This window comes from Heptranchias perlo, chromosome 7, assembly GCF_035084215.1.
Source record: "Heptranchias perlo isolate sHepPer1 chromosome 7, sHepPer1.hap1, whole genome shotgun sequence".
In the NCBI taxonomy this organism is placed as follows: domain Eukaryota; kingdom Metazoa; phylum Chordata; class Chondrichthyes; order Hexanchiformes; family Hexanchidae; genus Heptranchias; species Heptranchias perlo.
The window spans coordinates 18,766,520-18,783,933 of NC_090331.1; the positions used below are offsets into that span (position 1 = coordinate 18,766,520).

Below are 17,414 nucleotides of genomic sequence, written 5' to 3' on the forward strand. Positions count from 1 at the left end.
CAGATCAGCCAGGTGTCCCAATCCAAATTGCTATCCAGTGACCCCCTCCAGTGCAAATATGCAGATGTCATAGAAATTACAACATGGAGAAAGGCCGCTCAGCTCAACCAGTCTGTGCTGGACAGATGAAGACAGGATCATTCTCAGCAGTCATGCCCTTTGACGATGATCCCACATATGAACAATGGTCACTTGGGTAAGGTACCAGTGGTTTGCTGTCACTTGTGAAACTATATTCCAGCATGATTAAGAGAAAATTGTGGGCAAGAAAGGACACAAGAGATGGCTAGTGTGGAAATTGGAAATATCACAATGGTGCAACAGGGGTGCTCTTGAGGTTGGAGATAAGGCACAATGTTGGAGCAATGTTTGCACAGAGGACAGACAGGCAGCCACCTAAATTATATATAGCTATCAGCTACTAACCAGGCTGTTCCAATTTAAGAATGCTATAAAGATTTCAGTTTTCTATTTATCGTGTTTCTGTCTGTAAAGTTTGAAGATCTTTCAGTAGCAATTTCACCAGTTATTTTTCAAAAGCAATCAGTTATGCTGATTGCTTGCAACATTTATGAAGCTCCTTGATGGATCCCAGAAGTCATGTTGATACGGTTTATATGGTTGGAGATCCTGTTAAGTGTATATGCCAATATACTCATTGCAGAATTCTTAATACCCTTGCAGGAAGTCAGAATATACACATGGAATATAGGAGTTAGCAATATTTATCTTGAGTACTATAATGAGTGAGCAAAACGAGGAGTAAATACACAACTTTCTACAATGGAAAGCAAGAGGTCCCTGCTATATATTACTGAGTGACTTAATGGGGCAGAAAAAAATCACCTTATTAGAGTTCCTCTTCAGCTGGTTTTTAATTTAAAGCTCATTTTATATTGACAACCTTTTTATTATTTCAAACAATCACTTTGTAACTGCATGCACTAAACAAACTGCCAAATACTGCACATCAGAACTGAAGTTTGAGCATAACGAGACCAACTATTAATAGGTACGTGAGCAGCACAAACTTTCATTACTAGTCACATCACACAGTCCACCAAAAATATTAAAACTACCTATTTGTCTTTGCATAATCAAATGCACCATAGAAAATTATACACAGCCACTGTGTCAGAAATTAATTAATGCTGTAAATTAGGTCAGCAATTAAAGTGAATTTGCTCTCATTCTCTCAGCAGATGGACATTGTACACAGGCCCAAATACACAAAATTAGCACACAGAATGGGATGCCCCCTTTTCCACAGCCTAAACTCACAAGAAAGCACAAAGCCTGCACAACTCTCTTACCATCATTCTTTGTAGATACCCCTGAAGATGAAGTAAATAATTAAAGCTGTCAGTTCTGTCATGTTGGAAAATAAATCACTGTGGCAAAATTGAACAGTACAGAAGAAACACAATGCAAGAAACATAACAAAACATAACAAAGAAAACAATGAAATAACAACAGACATGATCAGAAATCCGATCTTAAAACTGTACCAACTTTTTAAAAAAATATTATCTAAAATCTGATTCCTTGAACAAATACCACAGTTTGTTGCAGAATTCAAAGAACATGTTTTCTGCTCTGTTCACCTTAATTTTTCCTGTGCATTTATTCATTTAGTGGGCAATCATCCATGCAAAAAAAGTAAGCTAAAAGAATGGCTGCTGTAAGGCGGTAGTGTATTATTTGTTGTGATTGCTCAAATTACACTGTATGCAAATTACATTTGCCTGATGAGACCTACAACTTATTTCATTACTGTTCACCTTCGTTGTGCTGTGTACGTGCACTCACATTTTTTTTTTAAAACCTACAGCATAATCAAATTCAACAATAAATTTTAAAAATTGGCATCAACTTTGGCGCAGGAAGGTGTCCAAACCCATCTCGTCCCTGATCCTTTGGTTAGAGCGAATTTGCATGTAGACCTATAACTTTTCACCAGAGGTATGTGAAAGCACACAACTGTTTTTTTTCCTATGTAACAGAGGACTTCAATCTGGAATAGATGACCTAACTCAGAACATGGCATCTCTTGGTCTGGGCGAACTCTTTTTTCATCATTTATAATACCAGCAAATACATTTCTTTGAAGAGTTCAAACATTGCAGTATGAACTCAAAGAACCCAGATTGTAGATACAATGTACTGATGGTCAAACCTGCCATGTTAAGTATAGCTGAGGAAATATATATATACATATACATATACACATACACATATTATATGTATACATATATATATACTGCATCACCATGCAACACTTCATGCGAGGTACCAATTATGGCCACAGATGGAAACCACTGAAAGAACCGTGTTGTCACAGATACCAGCCAGAATACACAAGATGGGGACAGACAGCTGGTAACAGAAAACAAGCTGCTTACCCTCAGCTTTATTGGATGTGCCATCTTTCAGCAAAAGAAGATAGGGAAGGGAGGACAGGGAAATGTTAGTAAGATTAGCAGAGATGGGATCACTAGATTAACCTATAGTAAACAAAAGAATCTTGTCGAGCTGCAATACTTCTCTGAAGCTATGAAAGGCATAAAATTTGGGCATTAATAGCAAAAAAAGGAACCCAAAGCAACAAATTATGTTTCTCTAATAATGTGAAACAAATCAACATTCTGTACTTTTATACAATAGTGATATTACATAGCGATCACCATGCTAATGTATTTCTAGAAATAAATACTTTGCTTTATGAAAAATTCAAAAAGCTTAGAATAGATCCAAGTCTTTTGTGACAAAAACTAACTGCTCAATTGTGTTCTTTTTTTTAAAAAAGTGACGTAGTACTCAGTATTAAATATTGTAGGCTGTCAGACTCTTGTTATATTTCACAAGTTTTGAAAATTATCTTTCAAAAATGTACAGTGATTTGAGACTACTTCAGATGATGTTGAGAACAACCCATGTCCCATTAGTCATAGTATTTGCATTTATTAGTATAGTACATTATTTATGTTGGCACAAAACATTTTTTCAGAACGCATTTCAAATGCAGCTATGTGGCCCTTTCCTATCCATTCAACGACTTCCACGTAGACTTATAATATTGGAACCAAAGGTCCAAATTGTTGTTCGTGGCAAAATCCTAAAAATCTATCAACCCTTTTGTACTTTAACACCCGTTTTTGGCTCAGAGAGCTGAAGTACATACAAAAAAATGCGGCATAGGTTTGATATTATGCTGTACTCAGTTCTTCTGAAACAACCCAAAATATACTGAGATTTCACGATTTCTTGAAAACTTTTCCACTAAAATGGTTGGTAAGCAAGTTTTTTTTTTAAAACGGTGGTTGTTAAGCGCAATACAAATAACTTAATCTGTAACGATACACTTGCCATTGGTCACCTGATTGAAAACTTATCACTTCTCAATAACTTGTCACAAACCTTTGTCCTGTAGTTTAAACTCATATTTTCTGACACCCAATATGATGGCTCTGAAACAGAGTTTTCACAACAGACCATTCATGATTGTTTCAAGAACTAAATCTACACCAAAAACTCCCCATAAGGGCATCAACATCTCTAATTTAGATTCTGAATATAGTTTTCAAATTCAAGATGGAAAATATTGTTCAGTTTCAAGGTACTTAAAAGCCTAACAACTAGCAGGGATGATAATATTATGAAATTGTGGTAAATTAGCACTTCAAAGAAATTGTGGTAAGCTTGATCTTTACCTAGGGAAGCGTAGGATCCTGGAGGTAGAGCTGCAGCTGAGCTGAAATGTCCAGGTGTATTGCTTGGAGTGGCAGTCAAACGCGACTTGGCATTAGCAGCTGCATTCACATCAATATCACTGCGAGAACGTTGCAGAGCTCCTGGGTTAGACACAGACTTTACACTGACTGTTGCAGCTTTTGAACCAGAAATGGAAAAAAAGCATTAAACATGGAGTAGTAAGTCACAAATGTAAATCTCATAAGGGTAACACATTGGAACATTTGTCCTAGAAAGCTGGGAAAAAAGTAAAACTTATGTCATCTACCACTTTATTGCAAAAGATTCTGTAAGTCTATATTGCCCAGAGCTACCTTCAATGGCCCTGGATGATTTCTCAACAGAAGACTGAGTTGAAGCCTTCCCCTGCTACAACACATCCTCTATTGACACCAGCTGCAAACTAAAATGAGCTAACAAGCTGCTCAAGGACTTGATCCCACAAGATAGGCCTTTATTCAGCTGAACCTTTGGTCCATTTGATCTCATCCCTCCAGGATACCAACTCTACCATCTCATTACAGAATCAAGCTACTTCTTAAAACGAGTCATGTTCTGGCCTCATTCCTGGCAATACATTCCAGCTGTTGATCAGATTCTGTGTAAAGAAATATTTCCAGGCACTTGTCAACAACCTTGAACCTGTCATCATGGTCCTGCTGCGCAAGCATATCTGAAAGTTTTGTTGCAGGTTTATTTTATCTATCCTGTTAAGTGTTTTATATGCCTCTGAGCTATGTCTCATCAAGGTTGAAGAATCCCAGCTAATCTATTCCCTCATAGCTCATCCCTTGTACAGTGAGGATGAGCCTTGTTGCTCTCCTCTACATCACTCCTGAGGTTTGAATAACCTCTGTTACGGTAACTAGAAATGTATGTTGTACTATAGGTGCAGCATGACCAGAGCACTCTATTTTCAGCATTACCTCTAGATTAATTAAATTAATTGGGCAACATATTTCAGCATCATGTTCACTTTATTTCCACCTTACATTGTTTGGACATGATAAGCAACAAGTCAAACGATAGCCCCAAGTATCTCTCAACTTCTCTTTAGCAAGTTCTAGCCCACCCATGGAGTACATGCACCTATTTTTTCTTTTAATATGCATCATCTTCCATTTGTTTGCATTGAACTTCATTCAACTCCTGATCGATCCAAGTGCAAATCCTGTCCAGCCTACTTCGTAAGATCTTGTCTGCCTACTGAGTTCACAGATCATCTAACTTAGTTTCATCTGCAAATGTAATTATGCAAATCCAGGTCACTTACACGTACCAGAGTAGGAGGATTCCCAAAATGGATCCCCGGACACTTCACTCGATACCTTCCCACATTTCAACTTTACACTCTCCACACCTATTCTCTACTTCCTCCCCTTTAGCCAGTTACTAATGCATGTCCATAGATCTTATTCTCGATACCCACTTACCTTAGTTTGTAACTGAATCTCATCCATGGTATTTTATCAAAAGCCTTTTTGCAAGTCTAGTACACTATATCAAAGGATTTCCCCCCAAACATTTGAAAGGTCACTGACATTCTGGATTTCTGTGTGAAATCTCATACAGCAAAGAATTAAAAAAGATGTCTTTCCTTAGCCAATACCAGAATGGAGATCCCAAAACAAATTATCTACAGGACCAGGCCAGGTTAATTGATCTGGAAATTAGGTTCTGGGTGTGCGTTCTACATGCAAATTAAATTGCGCATGGTCAAGGTATTACTGAAGCATCAGAAACCAGATGAAATGTGAGCACCTGTTCATCATCATTCTATACAATACTTTTCATGGAAGATTGACAGGTCTGACTTCAGAGGCATTCACAGAAGAGAAGGAGTAGACACAGCCTTTGCAGGAGGATTAGCAGAGGTGACCGCAGGCTTGGTTGAAGCGAGGCTTTAAAAGGTGGAGGGAGGCAGATAGCCTACGGCTTTGGGCAGAGATTTCCAAAAAGCAGGACAAAGTGGCTGAAGGCTGTGTTACCGAAGTGGAGGGAAAATGTACATCAGAAGGTTGGATGATGTGGGAGGCGACACAAAGTTGCATAGGTAGGGTGAGACGTGACCATGCAACATTTGGGAGGTGAAGGATTTTAAAGTTGATCTGTTGGAGGATTGGAAGCCAATGCAGATCAGCGAAGATGGTGAGCAATCTGATTTTGTGGGAAACAGGATAAAGGTATTAGATTTGTGGATGATTTGGGGAGGGGGAGGGGGTCAGAAGGCTACCAAGAAGGCAGCAGTAAAGTCCACAGGAGATGAAGGCATGGATAAGGATTGACGGGAGTGGGGTTCCAGTGTGGACAGAGGTGGGAAGTGTTATGGAGGTGGAAGTGAGCAATTTTGGTACTAGCTTTGATAGTGGATGGTACTTGAGGTTTGAAACTCAGTTCTGAGTCTAACAGAACAGTCAAGTTGCATGCAGTCTGGTTCATTGTGAGCAAGCAGCCAGGGAGGTGAACAGAATCGATAGTGGAGTTTTTGGCAGGGATTGAAAACATCCTGATGTTCAATTGGAAGAAATTCTGGCTCACACACAAATTAGAGTCAGACAGGCAATCCGTGACGAGAGAAGTGTTGAGGGGGGGAAAGAAAAGCAGGAACAACCACTTTCCCCAAAACATCTTGTGGTTTGAAATGAACAGCTCAGCTGGTTGTGCTACCGTGCCAATTCATTTTACATTGGCTGATAACAAAATCAAAACAACAGTACCTTTACCTCGCGATACCGTGCTTCCAGTAGGACTTCGTTTTGTAGACAGGGGGCGGCTAGAATAAGAGCAAGATACACATTATGATCAAATTCTGCTATCAAGTCTGCAGATAACATACATTTTATATATAAGTTAGAAAATATATAACTCTTGCCTCTGTCTCAGAAGGTGCACAGTTAAAATCCCACTCCAGGTGAGGCATACAATCTAAGTTGACAACATATTATATCACTTGTATACAATGATTTGAATAATATAGTAATTGTACTTTTAAAGCAAGGCCACTCTGTACAATCTATAATGGTAACCGATAACAAATGTGACAAAACAGTTGAAATAAATAAATTGCAGGCATGGGTATTATGTTGCACAGTTTTTAAGCTTAGAATTTTAATACACCATAGTTCTTACTTGAGGCTTTCCTGTGAACTGGATGATGAGCGATCAGACTGTGGCAAGGAAACAATGCTGTCTGAATTTTTCAAATGGGACTGTAGGGCTTTCTGGTAGGAAGGTTCCAATGAGTTAAACAAGACTTCGGCTTCTCTACTAAAGTGACTATGAAAATCCCAATACACTCTGAAAAGTGGAAGACAAATGAGTACTGAATCAGCACATACTGTAGTTTGCCTACATGGCTTAGTACTAATTACATCCTGAATGAAACATCAAACTAGCAAAAGATAATGCAGTAATAAAACTGTTGACCCAACAAGCTGCAGCCAAGGAGGTGGTTGGTTTACAAACAACTTTTACCACGAAGGAGAATTCTGGCTTTTTGACAAGTTTAAAACAAACACTACAGGATGTGCTAATGTGCTTTCCCTTGACACGGCAAGACGTATATCCACACCTGTTATTCTCCAAGCGAAGAGCATCCAAGTTGCCTATCATTGTACCAAATCTAGGCTCCTCAACAAAGGAAAGGGAACATTTAGCAGATCTAGAATACTCTTGCAGACCCCCCACAGCTAACAACCATCACATTGCCAGAGGTAGGGATATAGCCATCCACCTGCTCTCTTGGCTGGGTAATGGTGCATGCCAATTAAAGGCTACCAAAAAGAACATAAGAAATAGGAGCAGGAGTAGGCCATACGGCCCATCGAGCCTGCTCCGCCATTCAATGGCTGGTCATCTACCTCAACTCTACTTTCCCAACCTATCCCCATATCCCTTGATTCCCTTAGTGTCCGAATATCCATCAATCTCAGTCTTGAATATACTCAATGACTGAGCATCCACAGCCCTCTGGGGTAGAGAATTCTAAAGATTCACAACCCGCTGAATGAAGAACTTTTTTCTCATCTCGGTCCTAAATGACTGACCCCTTATCTTGAGACTATGGGCCCGATGTTAGCAGGGCTGCGGGTTCTCGGCGGGGGGGGGGGGGGCTATCGGGCGCGTGGGTAATGCACCCGGTGAAATTAGTTAGTTTCCCGCGCAATTGTAGCATCCAATCCACTAATTGGATCCACTTACCTGCTCCTCCAGGTTCCCCACTGCTGATCTGCGCGTCGGGCGGGCTGCGCATGCGCAGTAAGATCTGTCAGCTGGAGGCGCTCTATTTAAAGGGGCAGTCCTCCACTGACAGATGCTGCAACAAATAGCAAAAATTACAGCATGGAGCAGCCCAGGGGGAAGGCTGCTCCCAGTTTAATGATGCCTCACTCCAGGTATCAATACATGGGGTGAGGAGGAGGGGGAGGACAGAGATCTTCCTCCCGGCGTGCGGGAGGAAGCAGCCTGCCTCTGCCACCAGGAAGGCCTGGCTCGAGGTGGCAGAGGAGGTCACCAGCGCAACCAACATATCACCCACCTGCATACAGTGCAGGAGGCGCTCCAATGACCTCAGTAGGTCAGCCAAAGTGAGTACACGTAGTCTTTCCCATACACTCCATCTGCCACATCACCGCCCCTACCCCACATCTCCTTCAGCACTGCCAACACAACTCTGTCACATCACCCCTCATACCCACTCAAACCTCATCCTCATCTTACCTGCACCTACTCACCTCGCCAGTACTCATCCCGCCACTACCACTCAACCCAATTCTCATACAATCTCATGGCTCTCTCTCATATACTCACCCTCTCGTGCATCTTTCACGGCCAGCCTCACTCAACCTGCCACTACCTGTGCTGCAGCCACAGGGCATGCATCACATATGTGCAGTAGGCAGCGTACGGCAAACGTGTCGTGAGCATGAAGGGGATGCACAAGGGTGTTTGAGGGTTTGTCATGGGTGTTACTTATATTGAATTTCTGACCAACTCACATTACATATTATATTGGCACCACTACTGCCATGTCTTCGCGAATCCTGTCTGGTTTGTGCAATAATGCCCGCTCCTGAGGATTACTATGAGGACCCACAACTGATGCCACCCATTGTGTCACTGCAGAGTGGGTGTAGGTGTATTTGCAGGGCTCTTTTGCGCAGACGACTGAGAGACATCGGCGATGTCCCCGGTTGCACCCTGGAAGGATGCGGAGGAGAAGTTGTTGAGGGCAGTGGTGACTGTGACAGCGACAGGTAAGATGATGGTGCTCGGACCAGCCAGGAGCAGCTCGGCATGAAAGAGGCTGCAGATGTCCACGACTACATGTCGAGTGACTCTGAGCCTCCGTGTGCACTGCAGCTCAGAGAGGTCCAGGAAGCTGAGCCTCGGTCTGTGGACCCTGTGGCAAGGGTAGTGCCCTCTGCGACGCATCTCTCTGCGGTAGCCCTCCCTCCTGCTGTACAGGTGGATGTGTCACAGCACTCTGTTGTGGAGCTCCACGTGTCAGAGGTGGACGGCAAGGCTGGTGATGCTGTTCGCCCTCCGAGGAGGTCATGACTGCAGCTACGCCGGGCCCCATCCGCAAGATGTACATCTGAGGGGGTCCGCAAGGTAGGTACATGTCTCTGGACCCCGGGGTAAGTGTGCAGGTTGGTGACTTTGACTGTCAGGAGGGTGGTGGAGGCCAAACTTAGTCCCAAGTGACAGAGTGGCCTCCTGCAATGGGTCTCCCCCCCCCCCGACCTGTCAAATGGACCTTTGCAGCTGCCACAGGCTGACAGCTGCAACACGTCCATTTGACCTGGGAGTGTTTCCCCCCAGTGTGGGAAACAGTCCCAATTTGATCTAAAATCCCACATAATCCCTTAATCAGGTCAGTTAATGACCTGAAATACCTAAATAAATACCTTCAAGTGGAACCCCGCTGGCTTTAATTGCCTGCGGGATTCCCACCAGCAGGGGCTGCGCGCGCACGCCGGCGCGTCAGCGGGGAAACCGGAAGTGCGCGGGTTCAGGGCGGGCTCCGGTACCGCGCCGGGATTCTCCAATTTTCGGAGCCCCCCCCCCCCCACCAGGAACGCACCCGATAGCGGGTGCTAAAATGACGCCCTATGACTCCAAGTTCTAGACTCTCCAGCCAAGGGTTACAGCCTCTCAGCATCTACCCTGTCAAGCCCTCTCAGAAATTTATACGTTTCAGTGGGATCACCTCTCATTCTTCTAAACTCGAGAGTATAGGCCCATTCTATTCAATCTCTCCTCATTGGACAACCCCCTCACCCTAGGAATCAATCCAGTGAACTTTCTTTGCACCCCCTCTAAAGGCAAATATATCCTTCCTTAGGTAAGGAGACCAAAACTGTACACAGTACTCCAGGTGTGGTCTCACCAGAACCCTACACAATTATACTCCAACCCCCTTGCAATGATTAAATAAATTAGCTACATCATTAAATAAATTTAAAACAGAAATAGACAGTTTCCTAGAAGTAAAGGGAATTAGGGGTTACGGGGAGCGGGCAGGAAATTGGACATGAATTTAGATTTGAGGTTAGGATCAGATCAGCCATGATCTTATTGAATGGCGAAGCAGGCTCGAGGAGCCGATTGGCCTACTCCTGCTCCTATTTCTTATGTTCTTATGTTCTAAGGCTAACATACCATTTGCCCTCCTAATTGCTTGCTGTACTTACATGTTAACATTCTGTGATTCGTGTACAAGGACAAATACATTTAAAAAAGTATGCAAAAACAAGGGAAATGTATAAATCAATTCAGAATAAGTTTCAGTAGACAGTTTTAAATTACAAGCAAACTGTTGAATGACATTCACTGCTTTTCAGACCGCAAAGCAAAACAAATATTCCTTCACTAAAAATGATGCAAAACATTAAGATACAACTTAAAACAACAAAAGTTCTCTTTCCACGCACCCCCCCCCCCCCCACCTCACACATACAACAGATCACTTTTATGCATTCGGCAAACTTACTCTTCACTTAGGACAGTAAAGGAAATGAAAACACTATCCTGATGTTGCATTTCAAAGGTTCAACTGCTGATGCTAAATACTAAAGCCTTCATCCCTCCTCCTACACACACCCCTCCCCACAGTTACGAGCTCAAAAATATAACCAAAGTTCGGTGCAGCCATCAATTTACATTTGTGTAGATGTAAATTTACTCTCTGGATACAAGGGAACAGAAAATTAATATTTAAAACGTGTACTAATAAGCTGAGAGCACACCTTAGCAGCAACTTAGAACTGAACACAGTCATTTTCAAGTAAAGGCACCATCCTTCTCGCACAGAGTTTTGTGTTTTGATTATTAAAATGAAGCTGCCTCCTTTATAGGGAGAATAACCCACATCAGTTTATTTTTTCCAAAAATGTTTTCAAAAGACCAGTGACTTGTACACAGGCCTTAATGGCATCTATTGCACTGACTCTCTGCTAACTATAGTTTTCTTTCCACTGCCTCACTCAAGTGATTGTTCTTCATGTGAAAACCTGGACATTGAGTGCTAGCTTTTCAATCACAGGAGAGAACAGAGCAAATACTGATCCTGACAGGAGGGGTGGCTGGACAGAGATCAAGAACAAGAACCTCACCTGATTTTCCCCTTTCTGACTCATATGCCAAAGCCAACTGTAGTGTCCCTCCAACCACCCAAGCTGAGGTCAGCTAACTCAGCACTGACAGGATCGAACTTGGGATCATTCTCATTAGTTATAGCTCAGCTATTCGCTGCTTTAACCAATTGAGCCATTAGAGAAGCTGTGAATTCACCCCAACTCTGTGGCTGCAGTATGTACAACCTACAGGATGCAATGCTGCAACTCACCAAGGTTATTACAATAGCACCTCCCTCCCCTATGACCTCAAACATCAAGAAGAGCAGCAATGTTGTGGGAACAGAGTCACCTTCAAGTATTCCTCCACGTCATACACCATCCTAACTTAGCCATATTAGCCTTAGAAAGGAACGGATTAATCAACGAGCGTCAACCTAGATTTAAGGGAAAGTCGTGTCTGACTAACTTGATTGAATTTTTTTTAGGTGGTAACAAGGAGGGTCGATGAGGGTCGCGCGTTTGATGTAGTTGACGTAGATTTTAGCAAGGCTTTTGACAAGGTCCCACATGGCAGACTGGTCAAAAAAGTACAAGCCCATGGGATCCAAGGGAAAGTGGCTAGTTGGATCCAAAATTGGCTCAGTGGCAGGAAGCAAAGGATAGTGGTCGGTGGGTGTTTTTTGACTGGAAGGCAGTTTCCAGTGGGGTTCAGCAGTACTAGGTCCCTTGCTTTTTGTGGTATATATCAACGATTTAGACTTAAAAGTAGGGAGCATGATTAAGTTTGCGGATGATTCAAAAATTCGCCATGTGGGTGATAGTGAGGAAGGAAGCTGTAGACTGCAGGGAGATATCAACGGATTGGTCAGGTGGGCAGAAAAGTGGCAAATGGAATTCAATCCGGAGAAGTGTGAGGTAATGCATTTGGGGAAGGCAAATAAGGCAAGGAAATACACAATAAATGGTAGAATACTGAGAAGTGTAGAGGAACAGAGGGTCCTTGGAGTGCATATCCACAAATCCTTGAAGGTAGCAGGACAGGTAGATAAGGTAGTTAAGAAGGCATATGGGATACTTTGCTTTATTAGCCGAGGCACAGAATACAACAGCAGGAAGGTTATGCTGGAACTGCATAAAACATTGGTTAGGTCACAGCCAGAGTACTGCGTGCAGTTCTGGTCTCCACATTACAGGAAAGATATGATTACACAAGAGAGGGTACAGAGGAGACTTACAAGGATGTTGCCAGGACTGGAGAATTTTAGCTATGAGGAAAGATCGGATAGGCTGGGGCTGTTTTCTTTGGAACAGAGGAGGCTGAGGGGAGATTTAATTGAGGTGGATAAAATTATGAGAGGCCTAGATAGAGTGGATAGGAAGGACCTATTTCCCTCAGCAGAGGGGTCCATAACCAGGGGACATAGATTTAAAGTGACTGGTAGAAAGGTTAGAGGGGAATTGAGGAGAAATATTTTCACCCAGAGGGTGGTCAGAGTCTGGAACTCACTGCCTGAAAGGGTGGTAGATGCAGAAAACCCTCATCGCACTTGAGGAGGCGAAACCTACAAGGCTACGTACCAAGATCTGGAAAGTGGGGATTAGGCTGGAAAGCTCTTTATCGGCCGGCACGGACATGGTGGGCTGAATAGCCTCCTTCTGTGCTATAAATTTCCATGATTCTATGATGATTCATATATCACCATTCCTTCATTGTCACTGGGTCAGAATCCTGGAATCCCCTGAATAACATCATTATGGGAACACCATCACCACAAGGGCTGCAGCGGTTCAAGGAGAAGACCCACCAATGACGATCCGGATTCTTTCCCCTCAGTCTGGTTCAGTAATAACTGAAGTCGAATACATTTTAAAGTCCAACACATCTTTAATAGCAGGGTTCTTAGTCTGCAGCATTGATTTGGACTCCTGATAGAGTCCCTCTATGCTGGCAGAGCAAGAACAAGAAACATACAGAAATCCACACGTTTTTATACAAATCAATAGGGTTGGAACATACTTAACGAGGGTCAACACCAATCATAAGCCGGGCATAGGTTGCCATGCGAGGTTACATTATTTCCGGCCAATCATAAATCGTCCATGTGCTGATCATGCTGCTGTTAGACATCAAAGGGGATAACTTCCTCACTTTCCAATTTAGAATGTTCTTCCCTGTCCCTTCTGTTCCTTATCTCCCAACCTGGAATGTCTTTCAACTTTGGCTAAGCTCGTTACCTATATTGATCTGCCATAAACATGGAGACATTCAGACCATTCCTTGACTCACATCAAAGACCTATCATTGATAAGACAATGCAGGCCTGCTGACTAAGCAAACATATGGCCCAGCAGGAGGGCCAGGCCACTTGTACCAATCTCAGTTACTAACTAATTAACCCTTTCTAACCATTTTGCATTCTGCTTCTTTGCCACGTAGACATTTTAATATTTTACCGAAAACTGACCACGTAGGGATTCTCACCACCACCTCTCGGAGAAACTAGGGATGGGCAATAAATGCAGACTTGCCAGTGTTGAACACATCCCAAGAACAAAAAAAAAATACATTTTTGACAGACATTTCACCCAGCACAATTAAAAAAAATAACAGGCATCCAAGGAACAGTTAAAGGACAATGGGAAGAGGGAGGAACAGAAAGGTTTTAGTTAGGATACTTCTTACTGACAAAAAAACATATTGGGGCAATTCTCAGCATGCATATCATTTCTATTGAGTAAAGATCCAAAGTTCAGCCAAAATGATGATACTTTTGAGCCATTTGCAGTGACAATTAGCCGTACGGCATCAAAACGTCAATCTCCCTGACCCTGCTCTATGTCCAGGGATTAAAAAAATGTTTTGTAAACTAAGGCAAAGATAAAATTCCATAACAGTAAGTAAAATAGATCAATCTGAACTAAATACAGAATGAAGTGACCAATCATTTAATGAATAATTTGTGTGAGGATTTTAACAGGTTAATGGAATGCAAATCAAACTGAATTTTGGAAGTATTACAGTAATATCAGGTAGTGAAAAACAACTTACTTTCGAGCTTCCAGTCTTACTTCTGAATCTGCGTCATGGATACCCTTCTTTATCGTTTCAGCCAAAAGAGCTACATGTCTAACAAGAGAGCATAGCATTATTATAACCAGAATTTCATCTCAAAACTAACATCTCATCTGTACTTTAGACAGAAATATCATCCAGGATAACCACTATTACATTTCAGCCAAACAAGCAGCATAATCCCTCCCAACTTCAGCTTTATGTCACACAGCCTTTTGAAATCAAAAAGGGGAAAAGGCCTCAATGCATTTTCAAAGGTCTTCCTTTCATTACTATGGAAACAGCAGAGCGACCACATTCAATGTTCTTGCCAGTCGTCTTATCCCTAAGTTCCTCACTATTCTAAAGAACATATTTTTCAATAACCTATTTTTCTGCCCATTAAATTCAAGTATTTACAATTGTATTCATTGCCAATTCCTGTTCCCCCATTTAGTTAAGTTCATATATCATTTGTTTTGCTTTATGATGTTCAAAAAGGTTTATACCGTTGCTTAAGTTTCCATTTTAAACTACATTTATTAGCAACCAAATAAAACCTACAGCCTATTCACTGGAAAGGTTCAGAGCTTATTCCTTAGTTGTTTACTTACTTTTCTAGTGAGTGTGTTTGCCATTCCAGTAGCAGCCGATCCAAAAATTCAAATGAACGTCTGTCAAAAAAAAATTGCTTAATTTTGTTGATAAAAACATCTTGTCTGTAATAAAGGTATCACCTCAGTAGAAAAAAAAAGTCAACATTTAAAAGAGTTTAATTATACAAAGAGGAATTTTCCAGATTTCTTTTTCCGATTGGCCTGGGTTTTTAAATCTGGTTTTTCACCTCTCCCATGCATAGCTTCCAGGTAGGTGGAGACTGCATGTATCATGATGTACAAGACACCGCAATTGTGGGGTACAGGCTGAATGGAACAATAGGTCTTTTCCTGTCCATCATTTTACATATGTTCGAAATTATTCATGTGATATGGTCATGTTTGCAGCCATGACTGAATTCTGAAAATTTCTTCAAACTTTTTTAAAAACCTAGTATTGCCAATCTAGAGGGCAAAGTGGCAGAGTAGTTGCTGGTAAGTCCTAAAGGTGAAATCATTATGTATGTGACCTGACAGTTATAGAATAAAGTCAACTCTATTTTAAACCCTGCAGTCTTGGTCTTCCCTTCACAGATTGCCTGAATCAAACAGACAGTGTTACAATAATGTGAACTGATATGAATCCCTTTTGTTTATGAAACAAAATCCAGCTCTGATTGAAAACATTTGATCCAAGTCATTATTTTAATGCTTTAGATCGTCAAGTATGAAGGTGATTTAACAAAATCTCTAAATACATTGGGAGAAAATATTTTTAATACTTTAAGAACAGATGAAATAATACCAGTGCAGAAATGGCAAAATTTACAGTTCTGTATTTGCTGCTACAAGAGAAAACAAACATACCGACATAGGAAATATTCCCACCATTAAGTATCCCATGGCAATACCATGTTGAAAATATAATCCAACAAGATGTAAATGTTACCATATTTCCTCATTAACTACAGGATTAGAGAGAGATGTTTTTAGCGTACTTTAGAAAGTGTACTTTGGGCACTACAAATAAAGTGAAAACTAGAAGGCGTAAGGCGATTCACCCAGCATCAAAGCTGAAGGTCAGGCAAGGGTGTGTGGCCCAACTAAGAGTTCTATATACAAATGCATAGGAACAGGAGTAGGCCATTCAGCCCCTCGTGCCTGCTCCGCCATTTGATAAGATCATGGCTGATCTGTGATCCAGCTCCATATACCTTAATACCATTGGTTGCCAAAAAGCTATCTATCTCAGATTTAAATTTAGCAATTGAGCTAGTATCAATTGCCGTTTGCAGAAGAGAGCTCCAAACTTCTACCACCCTTTGTGTGTAGAAATGTTTTCTAATCTCACTCCTGAAAGGTCTGGCTCTAATTTTTAGACTGTGCTTCCTAATCCTAGAATCCCCAATAAGCAGAAATAGTTTCTCTCGATCCACCCTATCCGTTCCCCTTAATATCTCATAAACTTCGATCAGATCACCCCTTAACCTTCGAAACTGCAGAGAATACAACCCCAATTTGTGTAATCTCTCCTTGTAATTTAACCCTTGAAGTCCAGGTATCATTCGAGTAAACCTACGCTGCACTCCCTTCCAAGGCCAATATGTCCTTCCGAAGGTGCGATGCCCAGAACTGCTCACAGTACTCCAGGTGCGGTCTAACCAGGGTTTTGTATAGCTGCAGCATAACTTCTGTCCCCTTGTACTCCAGTTCTCTTGATATAAAGGCCAGCATTCCATTAGCCTTATTGATTATTTTCTGCACCTGTTCATGACACTTCAATGATCTACGTACCTGAACCCCATAGTCCCTTTGGACATCCACTGTTTTTAACTTTTTACCATTTAGAAAGTACCCTGTTCTATCCTTTTTTGATCCAAAGTGGATGACCTCACATTTGTCTACACTGAATTCCATTTGCCACAGTTTTGCCCATTCACCTAATCTATCAATATCGATTTGTAATTTTATGTTTTCATCTACACTGCTTACAATGCCACCAATCTTTGTGTCATCGGCAAACTTAGATATGAGACTTTCTATGCCTTCATCTAAGTCGTTATTAAATTTTGTGAATAATTGAGGCCCCAAGACAGATCCCTGTGGGACTCCACTAGTCACATCCTGCCAATATGAGTACTTACCCATTATCCCTACTCTCTGTCGCCTTTCACTCAGCCAATTTCCGAACCAAGTCCGTACTTTTCCCTCGATTCCATGTGCTTCCATCTTAGCTAACAGTCTCTTATGTGGGACCTTATCAAATGCCTTTCCGAAGTCCATATAAATAACATCCATTGACATTCCCCTGTCCACTACTTTACTCACCTCTTGGAAGCTATGCATGGGAGAGGTGAAAAACCAGATTAAAAACCCAGGCCAATCAGGGAAAAAGAAATCTGGAAAATTCCTCTGTGTATAAAGGTTTGTCAAGCA

At 41.7% G+C, this 17,414-nt stretch overlaps 1 protein-coding gene across 1 annotated transcript in view; it reads right to left on the reverse strand.

The window, feature by feature from the left end:
• clasp1a (cytoplasmic linker associated protein 1a) overlaps window positions 1-17,414 on the reverse strand; it is a 335,495-nt gene that overhangs the window by 130,755 nt on the left and 187,326 nt on the right. The window contains exons 15-19 of the mRNA XM_067987125.1: window positions 14,997-15,056; window positions 14,380-14,457; window positions 6,880-7,047; window positions 6,474-6,523; window positions 3,711-3,887 (exon numbers count right to left, since the gene is read on the reverse strand). Of these exons, the coding sequence (XP_067843226.1) occupies window positions 3,711-3,887; window positions 6,474-6,523; window positions 6,880-7,047; window positions 14,380-14,457; window positions 14,997-15,056 (533 nt within the window). The remainder of the gene's footprint in view (window positions 1-3,710; window positions 3,888-6,473; window positions 6,524-6,879; window positions 7,048-14,379; window positions 14,458-14,996; window positions 15,057-17,414) is intronic.